Source organism: Physeter macrocephalus, chromosome 3 (assembly GCF_002837175.3).
Source record: "Physeter macrocephalus isolate SW-GA chromosome 3, ASM283717v5, whole genome shotgun sequence".
Taxonomy (NCBI): domain Eukaryota; kingdom Metazoa; phylum Chordata; class Mammalia; order Artiodactyla; family Physeteridae; genus Physeter; species Physeter macrocephalus.
Window position 1 is genome coordinate 31,677,454 of NC_041216.1, and position 23,768 is coordinate 31,701,221.

Consider the following 23,768-nt stretch of genomic DNA (forward strand, 5'->3'; position numbering starts at 1 on the left):
TAAGAAGAGCCCATTAGCTCTACCCTTGCTCCTGAAAATATCACCTCACACCAGTTAGAATGGGCATCATCAGAAAATCTACAAACAACAAATGCTGGAGAGGGTGTGGAGGAAAGGGAACCCTCTTGTGCTGTTGGTGGGAATGTAAATTGATACAGCCACTACTGAGAACAGTACGGAGGTTCCTTAAAAAACTAAAAATAGGGCTTCCCTGGTGGCGCAGTGGTTGCGCGTCCGCCTGCCGATGCAGGGGAACCGGGTTCGCGCCCCGGTCTGGGAGGATCCCACATGCCGCAGAGCGGCTGGGCCCGTGAGCCATGGCCGCTGGGCCTGCGCGTCCGGAGCCTGTGCTCCGCAACGGGAGAGGCCGCAGCAGGAAACAACCTAAATGCCCATCGACAGACGAATGGATAAAGAAGTTGTGGTACATATATACAATGAAATATTACTCAATAAAAAGGAACGAAATTGGGTAATTTGCTAGGATGTGCATGGATCTAGAGCCTGTCATACAGAGTGAAGTAAGTCAGAAAGAGAAAAACAAATATCGTATATTAATACATATATGTGGAACCTAGAAAAATGGTACAGATGAACCGGTTTGCAGGGCAGAAACTGAGACAGAGATGTGCAGAGCAAACGTATGGACACCAAGGGGGGAAAGGGGCAGGGGGGTGGGGGTGGGGGGTGATGAACTGGGCGATTGGGATTGACATGTATACACTGATGTGTATAAAATTGATGATTAATAAGAACCTGATGTATAAAAAAATAAAATTCAAAAATTGAAAAAAAAACAAAACTAAATAAAAAATAAAATAAGCTACAAGGACATATTGCACAACACAGGGAATATAGGCTATATTTTATAGGAACTATGAATGGAGCATAACCTTTAAAAATTGTGAATCATTATACTGCACACCTGTAACATATGATATTGCACACCAACTATACTTCAATTTAAAAAAGAAAACAGGGCTTCCCTGGTGGCGCAGTGGTTGAGAGTCCGCCAGGTGCTCCGCTGCAGGTGCGACCATCCCACTGCAGCCCGCCGCTCACCTGGGCCGAGGTTACGCCCCCAGGCGGAGCTCCCCACAGCTTGGCCAATCAGTACCCTCTCCAGGGGCGTGGCCTCAGGGTCCAGGTGCCCCTAGAGCTCCTCCGATGCTAGGATGCTGGGAAGACAGACACTCCCTCTATCTTTCCTCTTCTAAAGGAGGAGTGTTGAGGCTGGAATTTCTGTCCCTTGAAACCAAAACTCGGAGGGCGGCCCCTTAGGGGCTTATAGGTCCACGAACTGGTTGCCTCTCCTGGGCCGCGGTGGTACGGCCCGGAAGGTACCAAGGGGAGGACGGCGGGGGCCGCCGTCTGGGCTGAAGTGGTACGCCAGAGGATACCGCGAGGGGGCGCCATCGCCCCCCCATCTGGGCGGAGGTGGTACAGCCCGGAAGGTGCCAAGGGGGAAAACCGCGAGGGGCGCCAGCCGAGGTGGTACGGCCCGGGTACCAAGGCCGCGGGTGTCGCCGTCGCCCCACCCCCGCCTGGGCTGAAGTGGTACGGCCCGGAGAGTGCCAAGGGGATGACTACGGGGATCGCCCAGCAGCACCACCCCCGACTGGGCTGAGGTGGTACGGCCCGAAGGGTGCCAAGGGGATGACCATAGGGTCGCCGTCACCCAGAATCACCACCGCCGCCTGGGCTGAAGTGGTACGGCCAAGAGGGTGCCAAGGGGACGACAGCGGGGGGGAATCGACCAGCAGCGCGACCCCTCCACCGGCTCAGCAGCGGCGGCCGAGAATCCCAGACGCTCAGTACACTGCGGAACGAGTCCCGCGGGACAGCGGGGAGCCGTAGCTGGCTTCCGACGCGTCACTTCCAGCTCATGGCTTCCGGGTCCGGTAGGGGCACTTCCGCCCCGCTTCGCCCCGCCCCCGTCCCCGCCCCACCGCCCTCAGGGACCGGGGTTTGGGGTTGGGGGGGTCTGTTTGGGGCCCGCCCACCGGGCCTGACCCGCGGGCTTTCGCGCGTGGAGCCGCCGTCGCCGGGACGTGGGCGGGTCGCCGTGTAGAGGCGGGGGCGGCGGGGCCCCGGGTGACCGCGTCCTCCGCCCCGGCGCGCTGAAACCCCGCCCGGATGCGGCTGCGGGTCCCGGTGCACGTCCCCGAGGTTGCGGGGCCCGCGCGGCGTCTAGCCCGGGGACTTCTCGGTGGGTGAAGCGCTGAATTAAACTGGCAGGGTGGGTGGCCTGCGGGGGTCGCCCTTTGCGTCTGGGCCGAAGTCCCCCCCACCAGCCACCTCCCTTCCCCGGCCCTCGGACCCTCTGCGGGCGCGGCCGCTGGGCCACCCCAGGGCCTCGGCACGCGCGCGCCCGGGCGTCCGACGCCGCCGGGGGGCACCGTCCCTCGCGCCTTCATGACCGGTCCGCTCCTTCAGCGTCCACCGCATGGAGTTCCCGCCCCACCTCGCAGGCGTCCGCTCGGACCCCAAGCCTCCACGGCCGGCGCCGCGTTCCCGTCCCGGGTCCGCACGGCGCCTGAGGCGGGGCGGCGGGGCACAGGTGCGGCGGGGCTTGGGGGTCTCCGGAGCGGGTGGGGGGAACCGCGCCCGGGTCGTGGGGGTGGGCTGTCAGAGGCGGGATGGGGGACACAGGGTCGGGGGTCCTTGCGATTTAGCCTACCCCCCACCGATGCCCCCCCGAGGTGGGCATGGCCTCGGAGCGGCAGGTGCAGCCGCTTCCGAAAGAACCGGGTAAAGATGCTCCGTCCGATCCGGAACCAAAGGGCGCGATCGCCCGCAAATTCATTGCAGTTGGTGTCTTTCTACGCAGGATTTTAGAAAACTGGAAATTATATGACTAACATCCTGCCGGGCGCTGGTCCTAGCGGACTGTTACTTTGTAAATTGGGGTGGGAAACTCTCAGTCAGGCCCAGAGCTAAGACTTCATTGTAGTCCTCAGGTGACTTTCCTGTAGCGGGTTTTACGGGGCCTGTGGAGTCCAGGCAGTGCCCCCGCCCCACCGCCCCAAGCTCATCTTCTGAAGCCTTGAGGACCTTGCTCACCTACCGCTCCTGTAAAAAAAAGAGAGAGAGAAAAAAAACTATTTAGAGGCAGACTCTGTTTAGTGGCTTAAAGTTCTTTGTTTTTTAGTAGAGTGCAATGTACTTTACCAAAAATCTTTAAACTTGCAAGTAACATTGTAAAGCAGAATAAAACAATATTCAACAGCATGAAAAGGAACATTAAGGGAGGGAATAGGGAAGTTTTTACATTAAAGAAGTCCATTTTCTTTTTAAAGTTTTTTTTTTTATTGAAGTACAGTTGATTTACAATGTGTTAGTTTCTGGTGTACAGCAGTGATTCAGTTATACATATATACACACATTCTTTTTCAGATTCTTTTCCATTCTATTACAGGTTATTACAAGATATTGATTGTAGTTCCCTGTGCTATACACAGGTCCTGTTGTTAAGAAATCCATTTTCAGGGCTTCCCTGGTGGCGCAATGGTTGAGAGTCCGCCTGCCGATACAGGGGATTACGGGTTCGTGCCCCGGTCCGGGAGGATCCCACATGCCGCGGAGCGGCTGGGCCCATGAGCCATGGCCGCTGGGCTTGCGCGTCCGGAGCCTGTGCTCCGCAACGGGAGAGGCCACAGCAGTGAAAGGCCCGCGTACTGCCGAAAAAAAAAAAGAAATCCATTTTCAGTGCACATAAATTAGAAAATGAGGAGGAGCCAAAACGCAACAAAAATGTGAAGGACCTGAGGTTCTGCTCCTAGAGCTGACCACAGCTGGTAACTTCGCCTGTGTTCTTCTGAACCATTTGTACTTTTTAAACGGGAACATACTGTGCAGAGGGCTTGTAACTCTGCTCTCGCTTAATCTATGACAAATCTATTTTTGTCAAAACTTGCAGGGCTCCTGTGTCCCATTATGTGACAGGGTTTGTTACAAATTTCTTATCTGACAGTTGGCGAGTGTCAGCTTCTCAGTCTTAAAAACAAAGCTTTTGAACATCCTTGTATGTACAATCTTGGGCCTTTGTTGGATTCTTTAGGATAAATCCCTAGAGGTGGAATTTCTGAATTAGTGTATAAAATTTGTAGACTTTCAGTACATTTTGTCTAAACTGCCCTGCTGACAATTTGAACCAACCTAGATTTCCTCACCAGGCATTTGAGAACATCTTGAGTTGTCTGTTGGAGAACAGGGACTCTTGACCTCAGGCTGACGGGCCGTAGAATTTAAGGGTCTGCAAAACTGGATGCGAAAGTTGACATCTTTATTTTTGCTAACCTCCACACAAACTTCCCTTCGGTGGCGAATGTGCCGTGGTGGTCCTGGCCCCCCCGTTTCAGAGCCAGGCACCCTCTCCGTGGGTCGTGAGCCTTTGCTGCAGGGCTGGCGGAGGCTGGGCCGTTCAGGCCGTGGGAGGGGGCTCAGCGCCTGCACGTGACGGAGGCGTCACAGGTGTGCTTCTCGCTACGTGTCGCTGACCTGGTTTCCTTTCAGTCCCACGTGTGCACCCTCTTCTGAGGACAGCTCTGGGCAGGAGTAAAGTTAACAGTCAACCCTGGCCTCGTGAGCCACCTACTCCGTGCTGGGTGGAAAAGGCTACGTTTCAGTTCTTGTTATTTGTGCTGTAATCGATTGAGAGGGCGATAATTCAGACCTTTGACACCAGGGGCCTGGGCAGGGAGCAGTGCCCCACGAGCCCTGCGTTCAGCCCGGTCCGCCCTGTTTCCAGGCCGACCTGGAAGGTGGGGTCAGTTTTTCGCTGTCGGATTGGGGCCGCTGACCTTCGGTCTTTCGCAGGATGAGAATTGCTTCTCGTGGAGGCACCTTGAGTACGGGGAGTGAGAAAGAAGAAGGGGCGGTGGAAACACGAGCCGGAGCTGGGGAGGGCAGCTGGGGTGTCGGCGGGGCCGGGCGAGCCGGACCTGCTGGGCTCTGCGCCGCTGACCCCCGGCTGCTCCCGGCCTCCACGTGCGACGCCCAGGACGCCCAGCACAGCCGCGCGAGGCTTCGCCGCGGCCGGGGGCGGGCCTTCGGCTCAGGACCGGCGCTGCGCCGGTGACCAGCGGTAGGTGCTGCGGTCACGTGCTCGCCCACCATCCGGGCAGAGGGGGCCCGGCCGGCCGTCAGCCGTGGCTGTTGCCGGGCGTTTCTCGTCCTCACTCCTGGGCCGAGTCCACAGCACACGTTCATTCTCCGACGGGTGACCCGTCGCGCTTCCCTGCCATCGTGACGGGCAGTCCCGCTCTGGACGCCCTCGCAGGACTTCTCTGGGGGAACCTCGAGAGCGGAAGTGCTGATGTGCAGGGTGCGCAGGTGCGTGGCTCTCAAGAGGCTGCCACACCATTTCCGCGAGCGCTCGTTCCAGCCGCCCCGTAGCCGTGTCTGGGGGCCTCTGGATCCACATCTTCCAGCAGCTCTGGGTGTTGTCAGACCTGATGGTTTTTGGCAGTGGGGGTGGGTGGTGTGTCCAGCTCCCTGACCGCTGCTGAGGTCGACCCCCGTGGTCGGACGTGACCCTGCCTCCCTCCCCGCATTCTCACCCTCTGTAGCCCCTCCCCTCGAGGCCGGCCTTCTAATGAGCTCCGAACAGCAAACCAGCACACGAGAAGGGGACGAGGTTACAAAAAGACTCGGGCCTCCTCGGGCGCTTTCTCTCAGCCGCCAGCTCATTCCAATGCAGGCCAGGTGCCGGCTGCGGGCGGCCCGGCCGAGGGGTCTTCCCCCAACAGCTGGCCGGGAGCTGCGCGTGTGGGCTTGGAAGCAGGCGCCCCGGCCTTCGGGTGAGGCCTCGGCCCCTCCTGCCGTCGTGACGGCCAACTGCCCAGCACAGCTGCTGCCAGAGTCCCGACCACAGAAGCTTGCCGGGTCGTAGGTGTGTCGTTGCTCTGCGCTGCCGGGTGTGCGGTGCTGCGTACACGGCGCTGGAGAGATGATACGCATCCTCTCGTGCTTATCGGCCGTTTGGAAACGCTCTCCTGCGCCGGTGATTTTGCCCACATTTCCTATTAAGTTGTAGGAATTCGTTCCCTCTTCTTTTGTCACGTCGTAACTGTTTCCTCCAGGTTGTCGCTTTGTCATTTAGTGTGTTAATGTTACAATACGTTATAGTGCGTTTTGATGGCACAAAAGCTCTTAGTTTAGCCAACATAGTCTGTTTTATTTATATTTTCTTTTATGGGGATTGGTTTAAGATACTCTTTTCCAGGAATTCGCTGGTGGTCCAGTGGTCAGGACTTGGCACTTTCACTGCTGGGGCCCAAGTTCAATCCCTGGTCAGGGAACTAAGATCCCGCAAGCTGTGTGGTGCGGGCAGAAAAAAAAAAGACACTTTTCCTATACCAGGATCAGGAAAATATTCTCTTACATTTTCCTCTAAACGTAAGGGTTTACACAGCTGCATTTCACAGCCAGGCTGCCCAGGTTCAAGCCCTGAACTGTGGCCAGAGGCCGTTTCCCCACTTCATGTGTCTCACACGGGTGACAGTGTCCCTCCGCAAGGGTGGTTGTGAAGATTCATTGAGTTAATATGTGTGAAATGCTCGGTCAGACCCTACCTGGTTCCTAGGAAGTGCTCTGTGGATGTTGCTATTTGTTCTTAGTTGTCTATAATTGTGAGATCAGGGTCCAGTTTCGTTTCTCTAGTGTGGATAACAGCCATCCTAGTATCAGCGACAGTGGCCTCCCTTCTCCAACGAGCCACAACCCCGCTCTGTCTTGGATCAGAATTCTGCTTGTGGGGAGTCTCTGGGCCTCCGTTCCAATTTGTTTACTTGTTTCTGCGCCGATACAGCACGTGACCTGGAATCCTCCTATCTGGATAGGCGCCTCCCCCTTCTTCTTCAAGGAAGAAGAGGTTCAAGGAAGTTTCTTCAAGGAAGTTTCTTCAAGGAAGTTTCCTGTCTTCTCCCCTTTGTACCTTCATCGAGTGCCCTTTGTTATTAACACGTACCTTGTAGGGATACACTTTGAGACTAAATATTCTGTTATTTCTAAACTTTCACCCAGCCCGAGTCGATTGTTAGTGTGATCACGGGCATGGTCGCCAAACGGAGATTTTCTAATTGCATCAGTCATCTGACTTTGTACCAGAAGGAAGAGCTTTCTCCTTTCCCCGTTTAGTGATCATGGTGGATGTGTGGCTTCTAACCCTTTGCTATTATTTACTTTCTCAAACTGCGTCCCTCATGCTGGCCCCTGTGTCCTTCTGATAAGTCCCCGTCGCCCTAGGAGCCCTCCCTCTCCTTCTGGTCCAGCTCCTGCCCCAGCCCTGGAATCAGCCAGCCGTTCCTGCAAGGAGGCTGGTTCGGCCCAGCAGAGAATGACGCTTAGAAGCCGGCTGTGCTGCTGGGGGCGTCCCTGCCTCCAGGCCTCCCGGGAGGGGGCGGCGGCGCGCACAGGCACCCTGCGGCCCCCCCTCCTTCCGCGCAGCGCGCACCCTTGTCTGCCCCACCTCGAGCTCCCGCCCAGACTCCGCGAAGCTGCCCGGGCCCAGCGCCTGCCTGGGGTGTCGTCTGGGGCCTGCGCGTGTTCTCAGCGCCGCTGGCACAGTTACTGGCTGTCTTCCCGTCCTTCGCTCTTCAGTGAGATGATGTTGTTCAGCCGAGTTGTGGTTTGGTTCGGGTAGTTCTGTCTGTATTGCCCGTTAGAGATTTTTGGTTTTAGAGATGTTATTGATTTGATCATTTTTGGTTCCAGAGGGTGTGAATGTTGAAAAGGTGTGTGGCGTCGGCAGGCTCTGTGCGTTGTGGATGCTGTAATGATCTGCAGCCCCTGGCCTGGCGCCCAGCCTCTGCCGTCCACCCTCCTCTCCTCGGCTTTCGACACCTGCATTTTCTCACCATCAGATCTGCACTTGTGGCAGGGAAACTGCAGCAGTGCCGGGTTCAGCGCCTCAGGTCAGGGAGACATGGTGTCTCTGTCTCGTTCCTGGTGGTTCCCACTTTGGTGGCTCCGTGGAGGGGCGTCCGCTCGTTTCTCCGGGGGGTAAAGTTGTGATTGACCCTGGTCACCAGTTAACACCTCGCAGGGAAATAGTCGGAGGACACCATAGTTTCATTCAGCAGTGGGACGTTTCCCTTCTAGACTTACCATTTTTTCATCCCGCTGATTTATTCCTGACAGTTTCTTCATCTGTTTGTCTGCACGACTGCGTCCTGTCCATCTGTCCCTCCTGGAGCAGCCAGGAGGCTGCTCCTCCCCCGCTGGCAGCCTTCTGGACAGGTGGTCTCTGATCTTTGATCCTCACCTGTCCTCAGGCTGTCGTGGAAGCTTTTCTCCAGGGTGCCTTGCCTCTCCTTCTGGTGGCTGGGCCGTGGATGGGGCCGCTTTGGCCCCTGTGGGCTGTGTTCAAAAGCAGGACCCCAGGTCACCTTGGTGGCTGCATCCTTGACGCCCGCCGCCTCGAGCTCCCCGTGTGCTTCGGGGGGTCTTTGGAGCCTCCACGTCAAGTCCTGTCCTGAGTCGGATCTTCTTGGGAGCCCGGGGCCCCTGGTGAGATTTCCACTTCTGCCACCCTGGTCTTGATCCCCAGGGACCCTGTTCTGGTGACTTTTAAAGCAGCACGTCCTGCTTGCCGGTGGGCACTCGACTCCCCCCACCCCGTCTCCTGCCATGGCTCGGCCCCCAGGGCACTGAAGGGTGACCAGAAGCTCGGGGCTGCTCAGCTGCTTTCTCTGTCAGGGCCTCTCCTTGGGGCCCTGATTTCTGTCCTCAAGGTCTATCCCGTGCCTGTTGAGTTCCCCAGAGAAGGGTCTTCTGGCGTCCGGCCTGGAGGGCCACCCGCCGTGGTCTCTGCTTTCCCTGCCACTTCGGCCTCCGTCACAGCCCACGGGCCTCGTTCACTGCCTGGTCTCGGCTGCTTCTCTGTAGTGGCCCCTCCTTAATCCAGCACCCCAGCCCCACCCCCGGAGCCACTGGAGGAGCCCTCCAGGCCTCAGACCCCCATCGCCTGACAAAGCAAAAGCAAGCAAACAACTAGGAATCCTGGTACGACTTAGTGAGTCTCGTCGAGAAGGAACAAGACAGGACTGTCCGTTCCGAAGTTGATTTCATTTGTTTGTTTGTTTGGGGGCTGGGCCAGGCGGCTTGCGGGATCTTAGTTCCCCGACCAGGGATTGAACCCCGGGCCACTGCGGTGAAAGTGCCGAGTCCCAACCACTGGACCGCCAGGGAATTCCCGTGATTTCATGTTTTAAGACACTCAAAGCCCTTGTTCTGACTCCAGAGGCATTTGGACTCCTTCCGGAAACTACACACACGGAGGTTGCCGACCCCTCCTGCTGCACGTGAAAGCGGGGGGTCTGCCTGTCCCTTGGCTGTCACGTCCTTGGTCACCAGGCTGGGTGGGCTGCTTGTGGGGTGTCGATGGTCAGGAAGAGGTCGTGCGCTGGAGGGAGCCTGAGCATCCGTCCTGGGCTCCCTGGGCGCTGCTCTGGACGCAGTGGACACCAGTGCTGGTCTGTGACGGAGCGCCTGCTGCCTTCCAGTCCGGAACCTGCGGCAGGAACAGAAAGCTCCTGGCGCCACGTGAGACCAGGTCACCAAGGGCAGACGGTCAGGGAGGCTCTGGTCTGAACAGGCATCTGTCTTCCCAGCTGCTGCCTGGCTCTTTTTCACGTATAAATCCTCAGCTTTCGGAACAGCCTAGAAAACAGCGCGATGCCCGCCATGCTTGCCCGCTTGCGTCCCCCGTCCTCGCGGCCCAACCCAGGCCCACCCACCCCCAGCTTGAGTTCCCAGTTCTTTGCTCTTAACAGCACTTTTTGTGCTTTTATTTCTAATGCACGTCGTGTCTGGACACACCTAGGTGCTGCTGGTGGCGCTGTGTCGTGCGTCTCCTTCCGCGAGTCGGCCTCAGCACTTCCGACGGCTGTAAGGTTCGCCCGTCCCCCGCTGGGGGCGTCCATCCCCACCCACTGCCGTCTGTGTCCCTGTCGACAGGTGCATAGGTTCTGTTTGGCTTTTGTTTTGCTGCTGGCAAAAAAGTGCCGCGTTGACCCCATCTGACGGACGCTCTGTGCCCATGCCACCCCGGCCACGGGCTCTGCGGACTCTTTCTTACGTTGTTCCCTGTCATTTGCGGTGACTCCTGAAAGGTCCCATCCCCACCGTTTCGGTCTGAATCTGTTTGCATCTGTGCTGCCACCTGCTTTCGGCCTGGGACAGTCAGGAGGCGCTGGAGCCTCATGTGCTGGTTGGGCCGGGGATGTGTTTGTGATGGATTCTGCTTCTTCACCCTCGGGGCAGACGGGGCAGAACCTCCAGGGTGGGTGAGAGTACAGCCCAGCACGATGACCTCGGGGGTCGCGGGTGCCCCGTGGGCGCAGACCCAGCAGAAACACGAGGAACGACCCGCACAGGACGGACGTGGCGGACGGCCTGGGGCCCGGTGTGGTCAGCGTGGGGATGAGTCCCTTGTGGCCTGTTCACCCAGCGAAATGCCGCACCGTCAGCAGGTGAGCGGCGGCTGTGGAACTGCACGGACCCGTCTTTGTTTCAAAGCAGCTTCTTGTTGAGGAAGGAGAGCAGGCGCCCCAGGGCCTCGGGCCCGGCGGCGGAGGAGCTCCTGAGCTGCAGAGAAGGAGGCGGAGGCCCGGCTGGCGGTGCTGCCTGGGAAGCTGTGAGTTTCCCAGACGGAAACCGAGCGGAGAGCGTGGGGGGGAGCGCCTGCACCTTCCCTCCAGCCTCGTTTTGTGACGAGAGAGAGGAAAGGCGATGGGACCCTCCCCGGGGGCTTCTGGAGCATCACCTCACAAACAGGTTCGGTTTTGGAGCCTCAGTGGTGGCGGCGGGGCTTGTGTGACAAACACCGGGTCCGGGTCCCTGAAGAGAGGGGCCTGGCGCCGTCGGTGGGCCTGACGGGGGCTCCCTCGAGAGGCAGAGCCCCAGCGGCCGGTGGTAGCTGTGTCCCGGGGGGGCCCGGCTGCAGGGCTGGGCATCCAGACGGGGTCAGCCAGGGGCCCGGGGGTGGGGCGCCGTCTCTGCTCTCGGGGACCCCGAGCCACACATGGGCTTTGTTCCTGTGTGATCTTGGCGGGGGGGGGAGGGGTCTCTCTTGAGAAGTCGTGGCCACAGGCCTGAGCGCCGAGCAGGTGTGGGTGTGTTGAGGGAGGCGCGCCTCTCCCGGCGCCGTAGGGGTGGTCCCCACACCCGCTCCCAGGCCGCCCGCAAGCCCGGGAGGAGGCCCCCCGGCCCAGGACCTGTGCACCGAGCGGCCCCCTCGAGCCAGCGGCAGCTGACCCGCCGGGAGGCTGAGGGTCGTGCTGTCAGGGCTTGCGTGATGAACTGTCGGACTGTGAAAGAGACGATGCAAAGAAGGAATCGAAAGTTGAGAGAAACGGGCCAGTTTGAAATGGTAACGAATAGAACACGAAGAACGCAGGGGTGGAACTCAAAACCCAATGGAGGGCCGGAAACTCAGTCTCTGACAGGGCGGGTCAAGCCTCCCACAAAGGACAACTCAGAACACTGGGTGAAATATGAAGAAGTCGGGTGAGGGCGTGGGCGAGCCAGCCTGGTGGGAAGCCCTTCCTCGGCGGCTCTGGTTGGTCCCAGGGTGGGTGGGAAGGCGCACAGCACCTGTGACGGCTTCCGCGGTGGGGGCGGAGACCCCAGGCCTCGGCCGAGCTGCGCGAGCGCCGCCTGGAGGATGAGCTCGAGGCTGGGCCGGCCGCTTGGGGGTGCGGGGTGCCCCGGGGGTGGGGCGGGGCCGAAGAGGCAGGGCTTGGCAGGTACTGTAGAAGGAGTTCGGGCGGCATCGGCTGGAGGGTCAGGTGTGTGGGGAGGGAACGGAGGCCGGTAAAGGCTTCGGTCTCAGAAACTTATTGGAAGAGAAGTCCGAGCCGTCGGGGCGCCCGCTCCTTTGGGGCTGGAAACAAGGCCAGGACCCCGAGTTTGCGTCTTGAAGTTACGCTAAGTGGGTGAATAAACTCGGCAGGACCTTAGCCGCTCACGCAACGCTGTCCTTTCCTTCCCACTCCAGCCCGCGCCCCGCCCGGTGCCGCCCGCATGGCCGCTGCCTCCATCCCCGCGTCCCTGCCCTGCGCTGCCCGCCGCACCTGAGATGTCGGCATCCGCTAAGCCCGCGGCCCTGGCAGAGCTGGCTCCGGGCCCCGGTGAGAAGCCGGGGGGACGGCCGCTCCTGGCCTGGGGCCCCGTGTTTGGCCACCGGAGTGAGAAGATCGCGTTTGGCCAGAGCGAAGGTGGCCCCGACGGGCAGGCGCTCACGGTCACCGTCACTGAGACGACCGTCATCGAGGCGGACCTGGGCGTTTGGGGTGCCCGCGCCCTCATCTACCTCACACTCTGGTTCTTCTTCAGCTTCTGCACCCTGTTTCTCAACAAGTACATCCTGTCCCTGCTGGAAGGGGAGCCCAGCATGCTAGGTACGGCGCCGGGTGCTGGCGGCGGGATGGAGCTCCCGGCGGGCAGAGCCCCTCTACTCAGCGGCGCCCCGTCTCCCCCTCCAGGGGCCGTGCAGATGCTGTCAACCACGCTTATCGGCTGCGTTAAAATATTTGTTCCCTGCTGCTTGTATCAGCACAAAACCCGGCTTTCTTACCCTCCCAACTTCATCATGACCATGTTGTTCGTGGGTCTCATGAGGTAAGCAGCCAACGCTTCTGGTTGAGGCTCTGAGTTTTTTACACGTAAAGCACCTCCCCCCGCCCCCCCCCCCCGGCTGACTGTTACCGTCAGGGGATCCTGGGAGGGAGGGGGCCGGGCGGGGGCGGGGCACACGTGCACACCCTCTGGGCTCCTACAGGTCTGCCCTGTGGCTGCAGATGCACCAACTCAGGCCCCGTGACGCTGTTGACTGTTTTAGGTTTGCAACAGTGGTTTTGGGTCTGGTCAGCCTGAAAAATGTGGCGGTGTCCTTTGCTGAGACGGTGAAGAGCTCGGCCCCCATCTTCACTGTGATCCTGTCCCGGACCGTCCTGGGGGAGCACACCGGTGAGCAGCCCCCAACGCCCCGCCTGCCGGCTCTTCCGGGGGCCGCTCCCACGCGTCGCCCTGGAGCTCAGCTCCCTCCACTTCCCTCCTGGTCGTTTCTTAGCCTCAGAGGCCGGGGTGGTAGGAGCTGCGTGAAGGAGTGACGGGCAGGTAACCTCAGTGCCATTGCCAGTCCCAGGAATCTGCCAAGCGCCCCGGCCCCTCCTCCGCACCCCTCCTGCCCTCCACTGTGGCCCCCCGAAGCGCAGCAGAGGGGACTTGTTACAAATCTGCAAGCTGGGCTGCGGGCACGCGCTGCCAGCTGCACACACGTCCCCGACTTTCCCGCCAACCGTTTAGAGAGTGTGGTTCCGTGAAGACAAGCAGAGCGCAGACTCGTGGACGTGATGCGTCGTGTTTGACCCCGGGGGTGGGGGGCACTCACAGAGGGAGACGCGTGTTTGCGTCAACTGGGAAAATGACAGAAAGGTAAAACAAGGCGGCACCTGCCTCGGAGAGAGGAGGATGAGGACGGACAGGGCGCAGCCGGGCTTCTCGCAGACGTGCCCTTGGAGCCGCACAAATGCTTAGGTGATGGTAAAACAGAATCAAATCAAAGTGTACAAGCAATTCCTAAAATCGTACTCGGCGGGAAACAGCCTGACTGCACATCAAGCTTAACCACGCAGAAAGGATTTATCTCCAGGGCCTTAAAAACATCACACTTTGGGTTCCAGCTGTGGCAGATACGTGTGTAGAAAACCAGCTGTCTTGCTGAGAACAGTTAGGAAATCTTGATAAAATTTAGCAAAAAAAATGTCTGTTGGGGAGGTGTTGGAAAATGACGAAGGTGCCAGGACTTGAGCGACCCCGAGGTTTGGGGTCCCCAGAGGAGTGACCCCCTGTGGGGCACCCCCGGCAGAGCCCCGAGTCCACGAAGGCGCCTGCCCCCTGGACGGCCTCCCAGCCATGGCCCCTGCATGAGGTCCGCCAGCCAGCAGAGGCCTCCTTCCATGGTGATGCTCTCGGCCTCAGGCCACGTGGGCCTGTGGGTTTGCTGCGTGGACAGCGCTGTCCTCGGCGGGGGCGGTGGCTACGGTCACCTGAGGGCTGCACCTCTGGTCCTTTTTGCTGAACACGAGAGGCTTGTCCCCTCATCTGCTTTTAATTTCAAGATAAATGAAATGCTGTGTCTGAAATCAAAGCGGAGGTACCACATGAGGCTGGATGCCCCGTGTGCAAAGTGACGCGATTTTCTGTTGCACCAAATGGTCTTAGCCTTACCGTCACGTCAAGGCTGTTGGTTAGATTTCAGAACGAAGGCAGGAGCGCTGGACACCCTGAGGGTCTGGGGCCTCCCTCCTCTCCCAGCCTTCCCTGGAGACCACCCTTCACCCCACTCGTTTTGCAGATGAGGGTTCGGGGTCGGGGGGTGGGGTGCAGGGAGCCGGGCTCGGAGCTGGTGGCTCTGGCTGTCGTGCCCCTGGCACCTGGCTCTGGAGTGGGTGACAGGAGGCATGTGCTATATTTTCCCTCCAGCGAGAAGAATCGAAGAAAGCGGGTGTGCAGAGCACTCCTGGGGCGGGGTGGGGGGCAGCCCGGCCCGCTGGGGGCTCTGCAGCCCGGCCCCTGTGCGCTGTCGCTCCGCAGGGCTGCTGGTCAACCTCTCGCTTATCCCTGTCATGGGCGGCCTGGCGCTGTGCACGGCCACCGAGATGAGCTTCAACTTCCTGGGGTTTTCGGCCGCCTTGTCCACCAACATCATGGACTGGTGAGTCCGAGGGGCGCGTCCCGTGCCGCGTGGGGTTCCGTGTCCCGCAGGAGGGGGGATGGATGTCACGCCCCAGTGGTGGCTGAGCCGTCTTGCTGACACCTGTGCACAGCCTGCTCTCTCAGCGTCACCACCTCTGAGAAAAGAGAGGAAACAGCAGCAACGCGGTATCGGCGGGTTTCTTGTTGCCGTTACTTCCAAAGACAAACAGGCCCATCTGGAGGGTTTGAATAATACAGCTGAAAAATGAAAAACTCATTGAAAAATGAAAATTCACCTTTCATTTCATTCCTCACACTTTGCTGTGTTTCCTTCAGCCTTTCCCAGAAACACAGTCCAGCTCACGTCATAGTTTGCATCTTGCCTGTTCGCTCCGAGCGCAGGATGGTCTCCAGAAGCCTCCTGGCTCACCTGCAGGCGCTCCAGACCTCGTGACTTAGATCTGCAGGAAACATCTTCACACGGGTCTCCCTCTAGGTTTCTGACTGGCCTGCAGCGTAAACCCCTAGGAGGGGGACAGGGCCTGTAAACCTCTGCGGCAGGCTCGTTGCTCTGCTTTAAGTCCCCTCAGCCAGTGCACCCAGTGTCCAGGGAGCGGTGTCGTCCTTCGGAGTGCTGAGCCCTCTGGTTCCCGGGAAGCTGGACGCTGTCTGGCCTTCCCATTGGCCACGGCAGACCTGCCCGGCCAGCAGTTTTGTCTCTGTTTTTTCTCCCAGGGTCTTCCTGTGCTCACACTGTCCGTCCCGCGGCCGCTGCCGAGCAGGGCTGGGTAACCTCAGGCACACCCTCAGCCTCTGAGACCTCAGGTTACCCATCTGTGAAAGGGGCAGCTCAGCCCGGCTCGCAGCAGACGCCAGGGCCATCCCCAAGGAGCTACCGTGTGTCCCTGTTTCTGGAGGACATGGCGCTGCGACCGTGTGAGGTGCCGTCTGACCTCTCGTGACCTCTTCTTTTCTTTATTCTAGTTTGCAGAACGTTTTCTCCAAAAAGCTCCTCAGCGGGGACAAATATAGGTTCTCGTAAGTGCCACTGCTCCACGGAGACCCGACCACCCTGTGCCCTGACCCCTCCCATTTCATGGTGCCTTTAAAAGAACCTTGTTGAAACTTGGGAGAAAACCCCACCTGTTTCCAGCTGCCCGTCACCGCCCCGTGGCCGGTGGGCCGCCTGTCAGGCCCAGCCGTCCGTGTCATCCGGGAGGGGATAAATAAACTGGGGCACGCTGGTTCTGCGGAGGGCGAGGGCGGGGCGGGGCGGGGAGAGGACCGGGCGCCTGTCCCCGCAGGGCTGCGGAGCTTCAGTTCTACACCAGCGCGGCCGCCGTGGCCATGCTCGTCCCGGCCTGGATCTTCTTCATGGTGAGTCCAGCGCTGGCACCTTCCCAGGTCGGGGCGAGCCCTGGGCGCCGGGCGTGCTGAGTACGCAGAGGCCGCCACGCGCCCGGCGGGTGGGGGGGACTGAGCGGAGCAAACCCGCGCGGGTCCCGTGTGGGTCCGGTGCCCACGGGGGCCAAGCCGCAGCCAGCGGTTCCCGGAAACTCTGCTGTTGAGGGTTTTTAGGTGCACTTTTGTGTTGTTGTGTTTTGGCCGCACCTCAGGGCTCGCGGGATCTTAGTTCCCCGACCAGGGATTGAACCCGGGCCACGGCAGTGAAAGTGCCGAGTCCTGACCGCTGGAGCGCCAGGGAATTCCTGCACTTGTTTTTTTTTTAAATTAATTTGTGTGTTTATTTATTTTTGGCTGCGTTGGGTCTTCGTTGCCGTGCGCGGGCTTTCTCTAGTTGCGGCGAGCGGGGGCTACTCTTGGTTGCCGTGCGCGGGCTTCTCGTTGCGGTGGCTTCTCTTGTTGCGGAGCATGGGCTCTAGGCGTGCGGGCTCAGTAGTTGCAGCACGTGGGCTCAGTAGTTGCGGCTCGCGGGCTTTAGAGCGCAGGCTCAGTAGTTGTGGCGCACGGGCTTAGTTGCTCCGCGGCATGTGGGATCTTCCCGGACCAGGGCTCGAACCCGTGTCCCCTGCATTGGCAGGCGGATTCTTAACCACCGCGCCACCAGGGAAGTCCCCCCGCACTTGTTTTTTTATTACTACTCTTACTTAAAAACATCGTGACCACCGTTGAACAAGTCCCAGGGCAGAAGCTTATGAAACAGAGAGCAGTATGTCCCCCAGCCCCTCCCAGGCCCGCTCCTGGTGGAGCTGCTTCCCAGACGTGTCTGCGTGGGCACAGACACGCTCCTGTGCTCACGCATGTCGTGGGATCCCGTCAGTCCTACAGAAGCACAGGTGCGCGTCTACGCAGACCTCTCTTTTTGCCACAAGTGGAACTGGGCTGTCCTGTCCTACGGCCGGGCTCCAGCGTGTGGCTGGACCCTGGGCTGGGGCCTGGGTGTCAGCAGCGCGGGCATCCCTCTGGCTCTGGCACAGGACTTGCCGGTCATCGGGAGGAGCTTCCGCGCCAGCCAGGACGTGCTGCTTCTGCTGCTGGCGGATGGCGTCCTGTTCCACCTGCAGAGCGTCACGGCCTACGCCCTCATGGGGAGGATCTCCCCCGTGACCTTCAGGTAAGGACCGCACCTCCCAGGAGCTGAAGTGCCTCCAGGTCACGTGCGGAGGGGAACGCTTGCCATCTGGACCTTTTAGAAGAGGTGTTCGTGGTTGTGGAATCACAAATGCAGCGATCGCTGTGGTCTCGGGTCGTAATTACTAGGCCGTTCTGTATTGGTGCCGTTTGAAACGTGAACAGGAAAGTCTGTGAAACCGATCTTTAGGGGAATCCCCACTGGGATTCTGTGCAGAAGCAGAAATCTTTGCAGCCGTGTGAGTGTACTTCCGCCCGGAACAGCGCTGTCCGTGGAATCTCCCGGGGTGACGGACTGTCCCGCTTCTGGGCCGCCCAGGGTGGGAGCCGCAGGCCACGGGTGCTCCTGAGCGCCAGGGGCGTGCCAAGTGCCACGAAGAACCAACGTCTGACGTTTCTCTAACTTTAATCACTTCACACTTGAGCAGCCACACGTGGCCGTCGGCTCCCTGCTGGTAACTTAGCACTGAGCGCAGGCCTCACAGGCTTCTTCTCTGTAACTGGGCGGACTTCGCGAAAGCGAAAGCGTGATTTGACACCGGAGCATTTTCAGTAACAAATAGAAAGGAATCGGCCGAGGTTGCCCACAGGCCTGGAAACCCATGCGGTGATGTCAGCGGGTCTGCCCGTCACGTTGTCGTAGGAGCCAACGGGCCTTTGCCCTTTAACTTCAGAACTGTCACTGGAGAGCGGAATTGTACCCAGAAGTGATGGCAGCAGGTGCGTCGCTGCCCTTGGGCCTGGCGGGGTGCACGCGCCCTCTGCCCGAGTCCCGGAGGGGAGCTGCCTGCAGGGCCCTCGAGGGCAGCTTGATTGCTGAGGTCTCCTGAAGCTCTCGCTCGCTGTCACAGTCTGTCATACGGTCCTGTTTCCATTTAGGGCCAGGAGTTATATCCACATACCCCTGAAACTTTGTTTTTCAGTGATCGTTAGTGACGGCCCCAAAAAAGGCAGAAAACAGAAGACCAGTTCTTTTTATTTTATTAAAAAAAATTTTTTTTGGCCGCTGTACGGGATATGGGATCTAGTTCCCCAACCAGGGATGAAACCTGGGCCCCCTGCATTGGAAGTGCAGAGTCTTAACCACTGGGCCACGAGGACGGTCCCCAAACCAGTTCTTTTTAAAGAAAATAGCTTTAGGTAGAAAAGTACAAAAATTAAGTTTACACTGTCCGCAGTGACAAGCCCTGTCGTGTTCACTTTCTCTTCATGAGGTCCCAGCAGTGGCTGAGCAGGGCTGTGTCACTTCCCAGATACTCTCCCTAATGATCGGTTCTCTCAGGCGCTCTCAGAGGAACCTTCCTCGTTCTGTGGAGAGCACGCTGCAGCACTGAGGGATCAGATGTCATGATGTCTATCATTTACTTAGAAATATTTCCGTCAAAAAAAGGACGAAGCAAAATAAGGCAAAATGCTGAGTGTGAAGATGGGACTCGGCTTTTTGTTGGAAGTGTCACTACTTCTCAGTGACCTTTTTCCTAGTAGGAAGGACCCCAGCACGAAAGAGTGGGGTTAGCGGAGACGCCTTCGGCCCCCGCCGACCTCCCCGCTGTCCTCTCCCGCAGTGTCGCCAGCACCGTCAAGCACGCCCTGTCCATCTGGCTCAGCGTCATCGTTTTCGGCAACAGGGTCACCAGCCTGTCAGCCGTGGGCACCGTGCTGGTGACAGCCGGAGTCCTGCTCTACAACAAGGCCAAGCAGCGGCAGCAGGCGGCCATGCAGAGCCTGGCTGCGGCCACCAGCCAGTGCCCAGACAGCAGCCCTGAGCCGCTGCTCCCCCCGGACCCCCGGCCACACCCCTGAGCCCCGGAGCCTCAGGGGCGCCGCGCACCACGCCCGTGCTCGCCAGCGCGGGACCCCCTTCACCTCTCCCGCTCCCTGGACGGCAGGCGTGGGGCCTCCGGCTCCACGGGTCACGGTCCGGGTGCGGGTGGGCAGCCTTTCCCGCTCTTTCCTGGGATGTTCGGTCAGAGCTGGGGGAGCTCGAATCGGGGTCCCAGATGTCAGCCCCTGGGGCGCAGACCACAGCTGCCACTGAGCCCTTGCCGAGCCACGTGACCTCCTCCTCCCGGCGGCCTCTGCGGACCCCTGCAGCCAGGCCAGGCCCCGATTCCTCTGTGGGTGACGGCCCCTGGGGACAGCTGCGAAGCCGGGGCTGCAGCCAGGTGCCAGCGGCCTCCCTCCCCACCTGCAGCCGGCGCAGAGAAGCCGCTTCCCCCACGCCAGCCGTCGGCGGCCACCGGAGGTACGTCCGGCTCCTCGGCCGTCAGGGAGTCTGTCCACTGGGCTCGGACAGGCTGCCCCACTGCCCGGACGCGGAGGCCACGGCATCGGGGCACAGAGCGGAGAGGGGACAGCTGGGGTGCAGAGACCGGGGTTCCCTGCTCCTGAGGATGGAGTGGCCGGCCCCCGCCTCCCGCCCGGGGCGGAGCTGCCCGCATCTGCACCACTTAGGAGCGAAGGCGGCCCCACCCCTTTCCGTGCCTGCTGCGCCGAGCTCCTCACCACCTGAAGGTCCAGCCCTCACCTGCGGCCGGGGCGTCCCCAGAGGCCCAGACGTGGCTTCCAGCCCAAGGCTGTGGGCAGCCCCCCGCGGTGTCTGGCTCAGGGAGGGGGCTGCTGTCCCTTCTGCCCCCCCTGGGTGAGAGGCAGGCTGTTCGGAGCGCCCCCGGGGAGCACCCGCCCGCACTCAGCTGGTCAGGAGCCTTGCCTTGTCTCGTCAACGAGGCTTTTAGGACTTTCCCTCGTGAACGATGAGCAGGACGAGTGTGGAATATTTACAGTTTTTGTTATGCTGCGTTTAAAATGACAGCGTAGGTTTTTAAAAGGAGACACAGGCGTGGGTGGCTTCTGGAAGGCATCGTGTATGCCAGGTAAACCACAATCAGCCCCGCGGCCCGGCCCGCCGCCTCCAGAGCACACAGACGGACGGCCAGGTGTCTGAGGCCTGTGGTGGGGCTGAGGCTCCGCCCCTCGCTTCACCCCTTGCCCCGCCGCCTGTTGGGATTTCTGATCGGGCCGCAGCCCCTCCCTCCCACCAGGCTCGGGCTCTGGGGCTTGTCAGGTGCAGCCCTGCTCGGGGCCCGCAGGCTGGCCGCCTGGCCATCCCCAGCCAGCCTGCGGACGGAGCCACCCGAGGGCACAAATCGTTCCCTGAGTCTCAGGCAACAGTCCCAGCTGTTCGGGGCCTGGGCTCCCTGATTGCTTCTCTGGTTTTCCAGTTGGATTCTCAACTGGAAAATATAAAATAGCCCCTCCTGGAGAGCAAATCTCTTGGAAACAAAGAGCAATAACTACATCTCATTAAGTTCCGCTAACTTTAAAAAGCTTGCAATGATGATGGATTAAAATGAGGCCTTTTAAACTACAAACAACCTTTTTACGAAGCTGACCTCCTGCTCCAGAGGACGGCGGGTCACACGCACCTTCACCGTGCAGGGGTTGCTCGTGTGACTTTCCCAGGTTTTACCCCTTTCCTCTTTTTCCGCTTCCCCCCAAAACAAAACTAAAGAGGATTCTTTGGCCGTAGCTGGGGTGGCCGGCTGGTGCATTGATCTGAGAGGACCAGAGAGAAAGCACCGTTTCCCTGGGGCTGCTGCCTCTGCCCTCAGACTGTGGCCGCTGTGCCCACGGCTGATGGTGAGACGTGAACAGAAGGGGCGCATCTGTGGTCGCCCACGGCAGACTGTCATCTGAGCGTGATCAGGTGCCAGCCGCCTGTGTCTGAGTGTTGTTAGGGACCTGGGTCCCTGCCTCCTGTGGACGTGCCCCTCCCTCCACTCTCATCCTGTTTTGATTTTCTAGATATTAGGACCAAGAAAGATTTTCCTAAATTGTTAGTAAATGAGGCGATTTCTAGCAAAGCCGCTTTTGAGACTTCTCCTCATCCCGGGTGGGAGGCCACACAACATGTGCTGCAGCTGCAGTCTGTCTGCATCTCCACCCCTAAGTCGCCCACATGTTGGGCATTTCCGGGACAGCCCTGCGCCAGGAGTCAAACCCCGCAGCCTGGCAATGGCATTTAATAACCGTACAGACCTGTTTTTTAATTAACTTTGTCTACTAGTTTTTTAGTATGTTCTTTTCACTGAACCATCGCAGGCGTGCTCGTACCAGTGTTGACACTGGGTGTCGTGTGTTACATTGGGTCCATTCCTCCTGTGTCTTTGGTCGTTGTCCGTGCCTTTGTTTTTTTTTTTTGTTTTTTTTTTTGTCCGTGCCTTTGTAAACAAACACTTGAACCAGGCTTCTGAAGCTGGTCATCTGCTTACTTACATTGATACTTAGAGATGGAGAGATCTCTGGCTTTCAAGGAAATTTCCACTACTGAGTGGCATAAAAAAGGCTTTTTTAAAAAAGAATTCTGATAGTCATAATTTCCTGCATGTCAGCATTAAAATCATCTGCCTTGGAAAGCTGAGAATACTCTTGCTCAATCCAAAATGTGTCTTTAATTTGTGAATCAAACAGTAAAAAATTGCTGCACGAGGAATATCATCCACATGGAGCCGTGCTCGTCGCCAGCCCTTGAAATACTTTCCCCACACTGGTGGGCTTTCCCTCCTGTGCGGCGCTGACTGTCCCATGGATGGTCATTTATAGACGGGCCGGAGGGGATCAAAGAAGTGCAACATGTCTTTTTACATCTGTCCAGGGGGTGTGCTTCCTGATGCCTGGAAGTATTTTCACTGTTCCCCTGGGTTGGAAAAATTAAACAAGGATGTTATTACAGGTAGAAACGCTCCTTTTTGCCTTTGACCAACATTGTGCTAAGGGCTCTGTTCTTTTCCAAAACACGTACATGCCCTGGTTGGGACCTCTTTGTTTTCTTAGTTTATGAATAAGAACGTCCCAGCTCCCCTGAAGAGTCTGCCTATTTCTCTATCCTGGCTGAGGGGCCGAGAGCAGAGTCATGAGGCTGTGCTGACCATTGCTTGGCTTACTCACCCTGCAGCTCAGGGTGTAAAACCTTCCAGTTTGCTGTCTCTGTAGTTTCTCATCCTCTTCTCCTGAGGGCTGAGATTCTGAGTTTGATGGCCACTGGGTCCATGCCTAGATGTCCAAACTGAGCTGGAAACTGTTCTAATTGGCAAAGTCTTTGGGTTTTGTTTTGTTTGTTTTTTTTCCAGTTTTCATCAGAGGACAACTGGCATTCAGCTGATGTGCTATTTCTAGACTGCAGATGTGTGAGTAGCGTCTGCACCCGCCCAGGGCGGTGTTGTGGGCACCACGTTGCAGAAGGCCACAGTGAGAGTGACTTTCCCACACTGAAAAACTTGAAAATTATATCAATAATTGTCTGTATCAGAACCAAATTATATGTGCTTTATACCAAACAAAACTGCGGAGAACTCAAAGTACATTGTGCAAAATGTCTATAGTGTTTTGTATTTCACTTATTTCAGTATTTATGTGATTAGATGAAGTCTTTCTAGAAAATGGTGGTTAAATAATTGAGTCACTGTTAATTCCGCTATGGTAATACATCGATGCTGTACAGTGAATCCTGTGGATGCCCCCCTGGTTATTTTTGTCTAAATTAAGCCACCATGGTAGCAACTATCTAGGACTCTTGTTCTGCAAAAGTAAAATAAATGTTCAGCGTGTACTCTGTTTTCTTCCTTGTGTAACTCTCCAGTGTTCGCGCTACTGAGATGAACGAGGGTGGGTTCTTATTGCCTTCACCCCTTTTCAGCGTGAAGGGAGTAAAAAAAAAAAAAATGGTTTTTTCCTGTCACCAAAAACTCAGGAAGCAAAACAAGCGCTTGGATACAGAAAGTAAACATTTCTTTCCGGGAAGAGAAAGAATTCCAACTCCACCGCCCTTTCTGTGCCCCAATTTCCTGTCACATTTTTCGACATTTTCCATTTCAGGTCCAGTGAATGTGGGTATTCGTTCGCCGTTCTCTTTCCTGAGGTTCTCGAGGTTGAACTGCCAGTTTTCTGTGACCACCAAGGTCCGCAGAGTAACTGGAGCCAGGGAAGAGAACTTCATTCTAAGAGCCTCAACAGGTTAGAGGCCGCACCTCCCGATGAGGGTCTTTAAAACCCTTCGCAGGAGAACCTGAGTGCACGGACTTTGAGGGGCCCCCTCCCCCGCCTTAGCACAGCTTAAAGCCCCGTGGCAACCGCTCTCCCCGCCCCGGTCTGGCGGGAGGTCTTCCGTAGGCAAGATTCGGAGTCCACCGCGCCACCGCCGGGGTCGGGGTCACGGGGACGGAGAAAAAGGGCGCAACACCGGGAACCCGGCCAGGCCAGGCCCGGACTTCCGCCGAACCCGAGCTGCCACCAGGGACTCGCCCCGCCCCGGCACCTCGGGTGTCGTCAGCAGTCGGCGCCGATGCCCGTAATGACGCGCTAGCGCGCGCCCGGCGCTCTGCGCAGGTCTGGTGTCGGAGGCTGGGGGTGGGGTCGGGGTGGGGTGGGGGTGGTGCCCGCTGGGGTGGGTCCCGCTCGGGTGGGTCGCGCCCGGG

General features: G+C 58.5%; 1 protein-coding gene across 7 annotated transcripts; it reads left to right on the top strand.

Annotated features, from left to right (window-relative positions):
• Positions 1-941: 941 nt before the first annotated feature.
• Positions 942-22,895, top strand: SLC35E2B (solute carrier family 35 member E2B). Of its 7 annotated transcripts, XR_003679220.2 has the most exons (10): positions 11,074-11,374; positions 12,002-12,404; positions 12,489-12,624; positions 12,845-12,972; positions 14,602-14,722; positions 15,688-15,741; positions 16,008-16,080; positions 17,142-17,278; positions 18,861-19,540; positions 22,425-22,895. XR_003679220.2 is itself a non-coding variant. In XM_024125477.2 (9 exons), exons 1-9 carry the CDS (start codon positions 1,657-1,659, stop codon positions 19,096-19,098), a joined length of 1,344 nt encoding a protein of 447 aa, XP_023981245.1. In that variant the 5' UTR covers positions 942-1,656; the 3' UTR covers positions 19,099-21,484. The 7 variants fall into 7 exon arrangements, 6 of the variants coding, with proteins under 6 accessions (XP_023981245.1, XP_023981247.1, XP_028343775.1 ...); XM_024125477.2 differs by lacking the exons at positions 11,074-11,374; positions 22,425-22,895 and adding an exon at positions 942-1,710 and having other exon boundaries at positions 18,861-21,484; XM_024125479.3 differs by lacking the exons at positions 11,074-11,374; positions 22,425-22,895 and adding an exon at positions 1,733-1,901 and having other exon boundaries at positions 18,861-21,484.
• Positions 22,896-23,768: the final 873 nt, after the last annotated feature.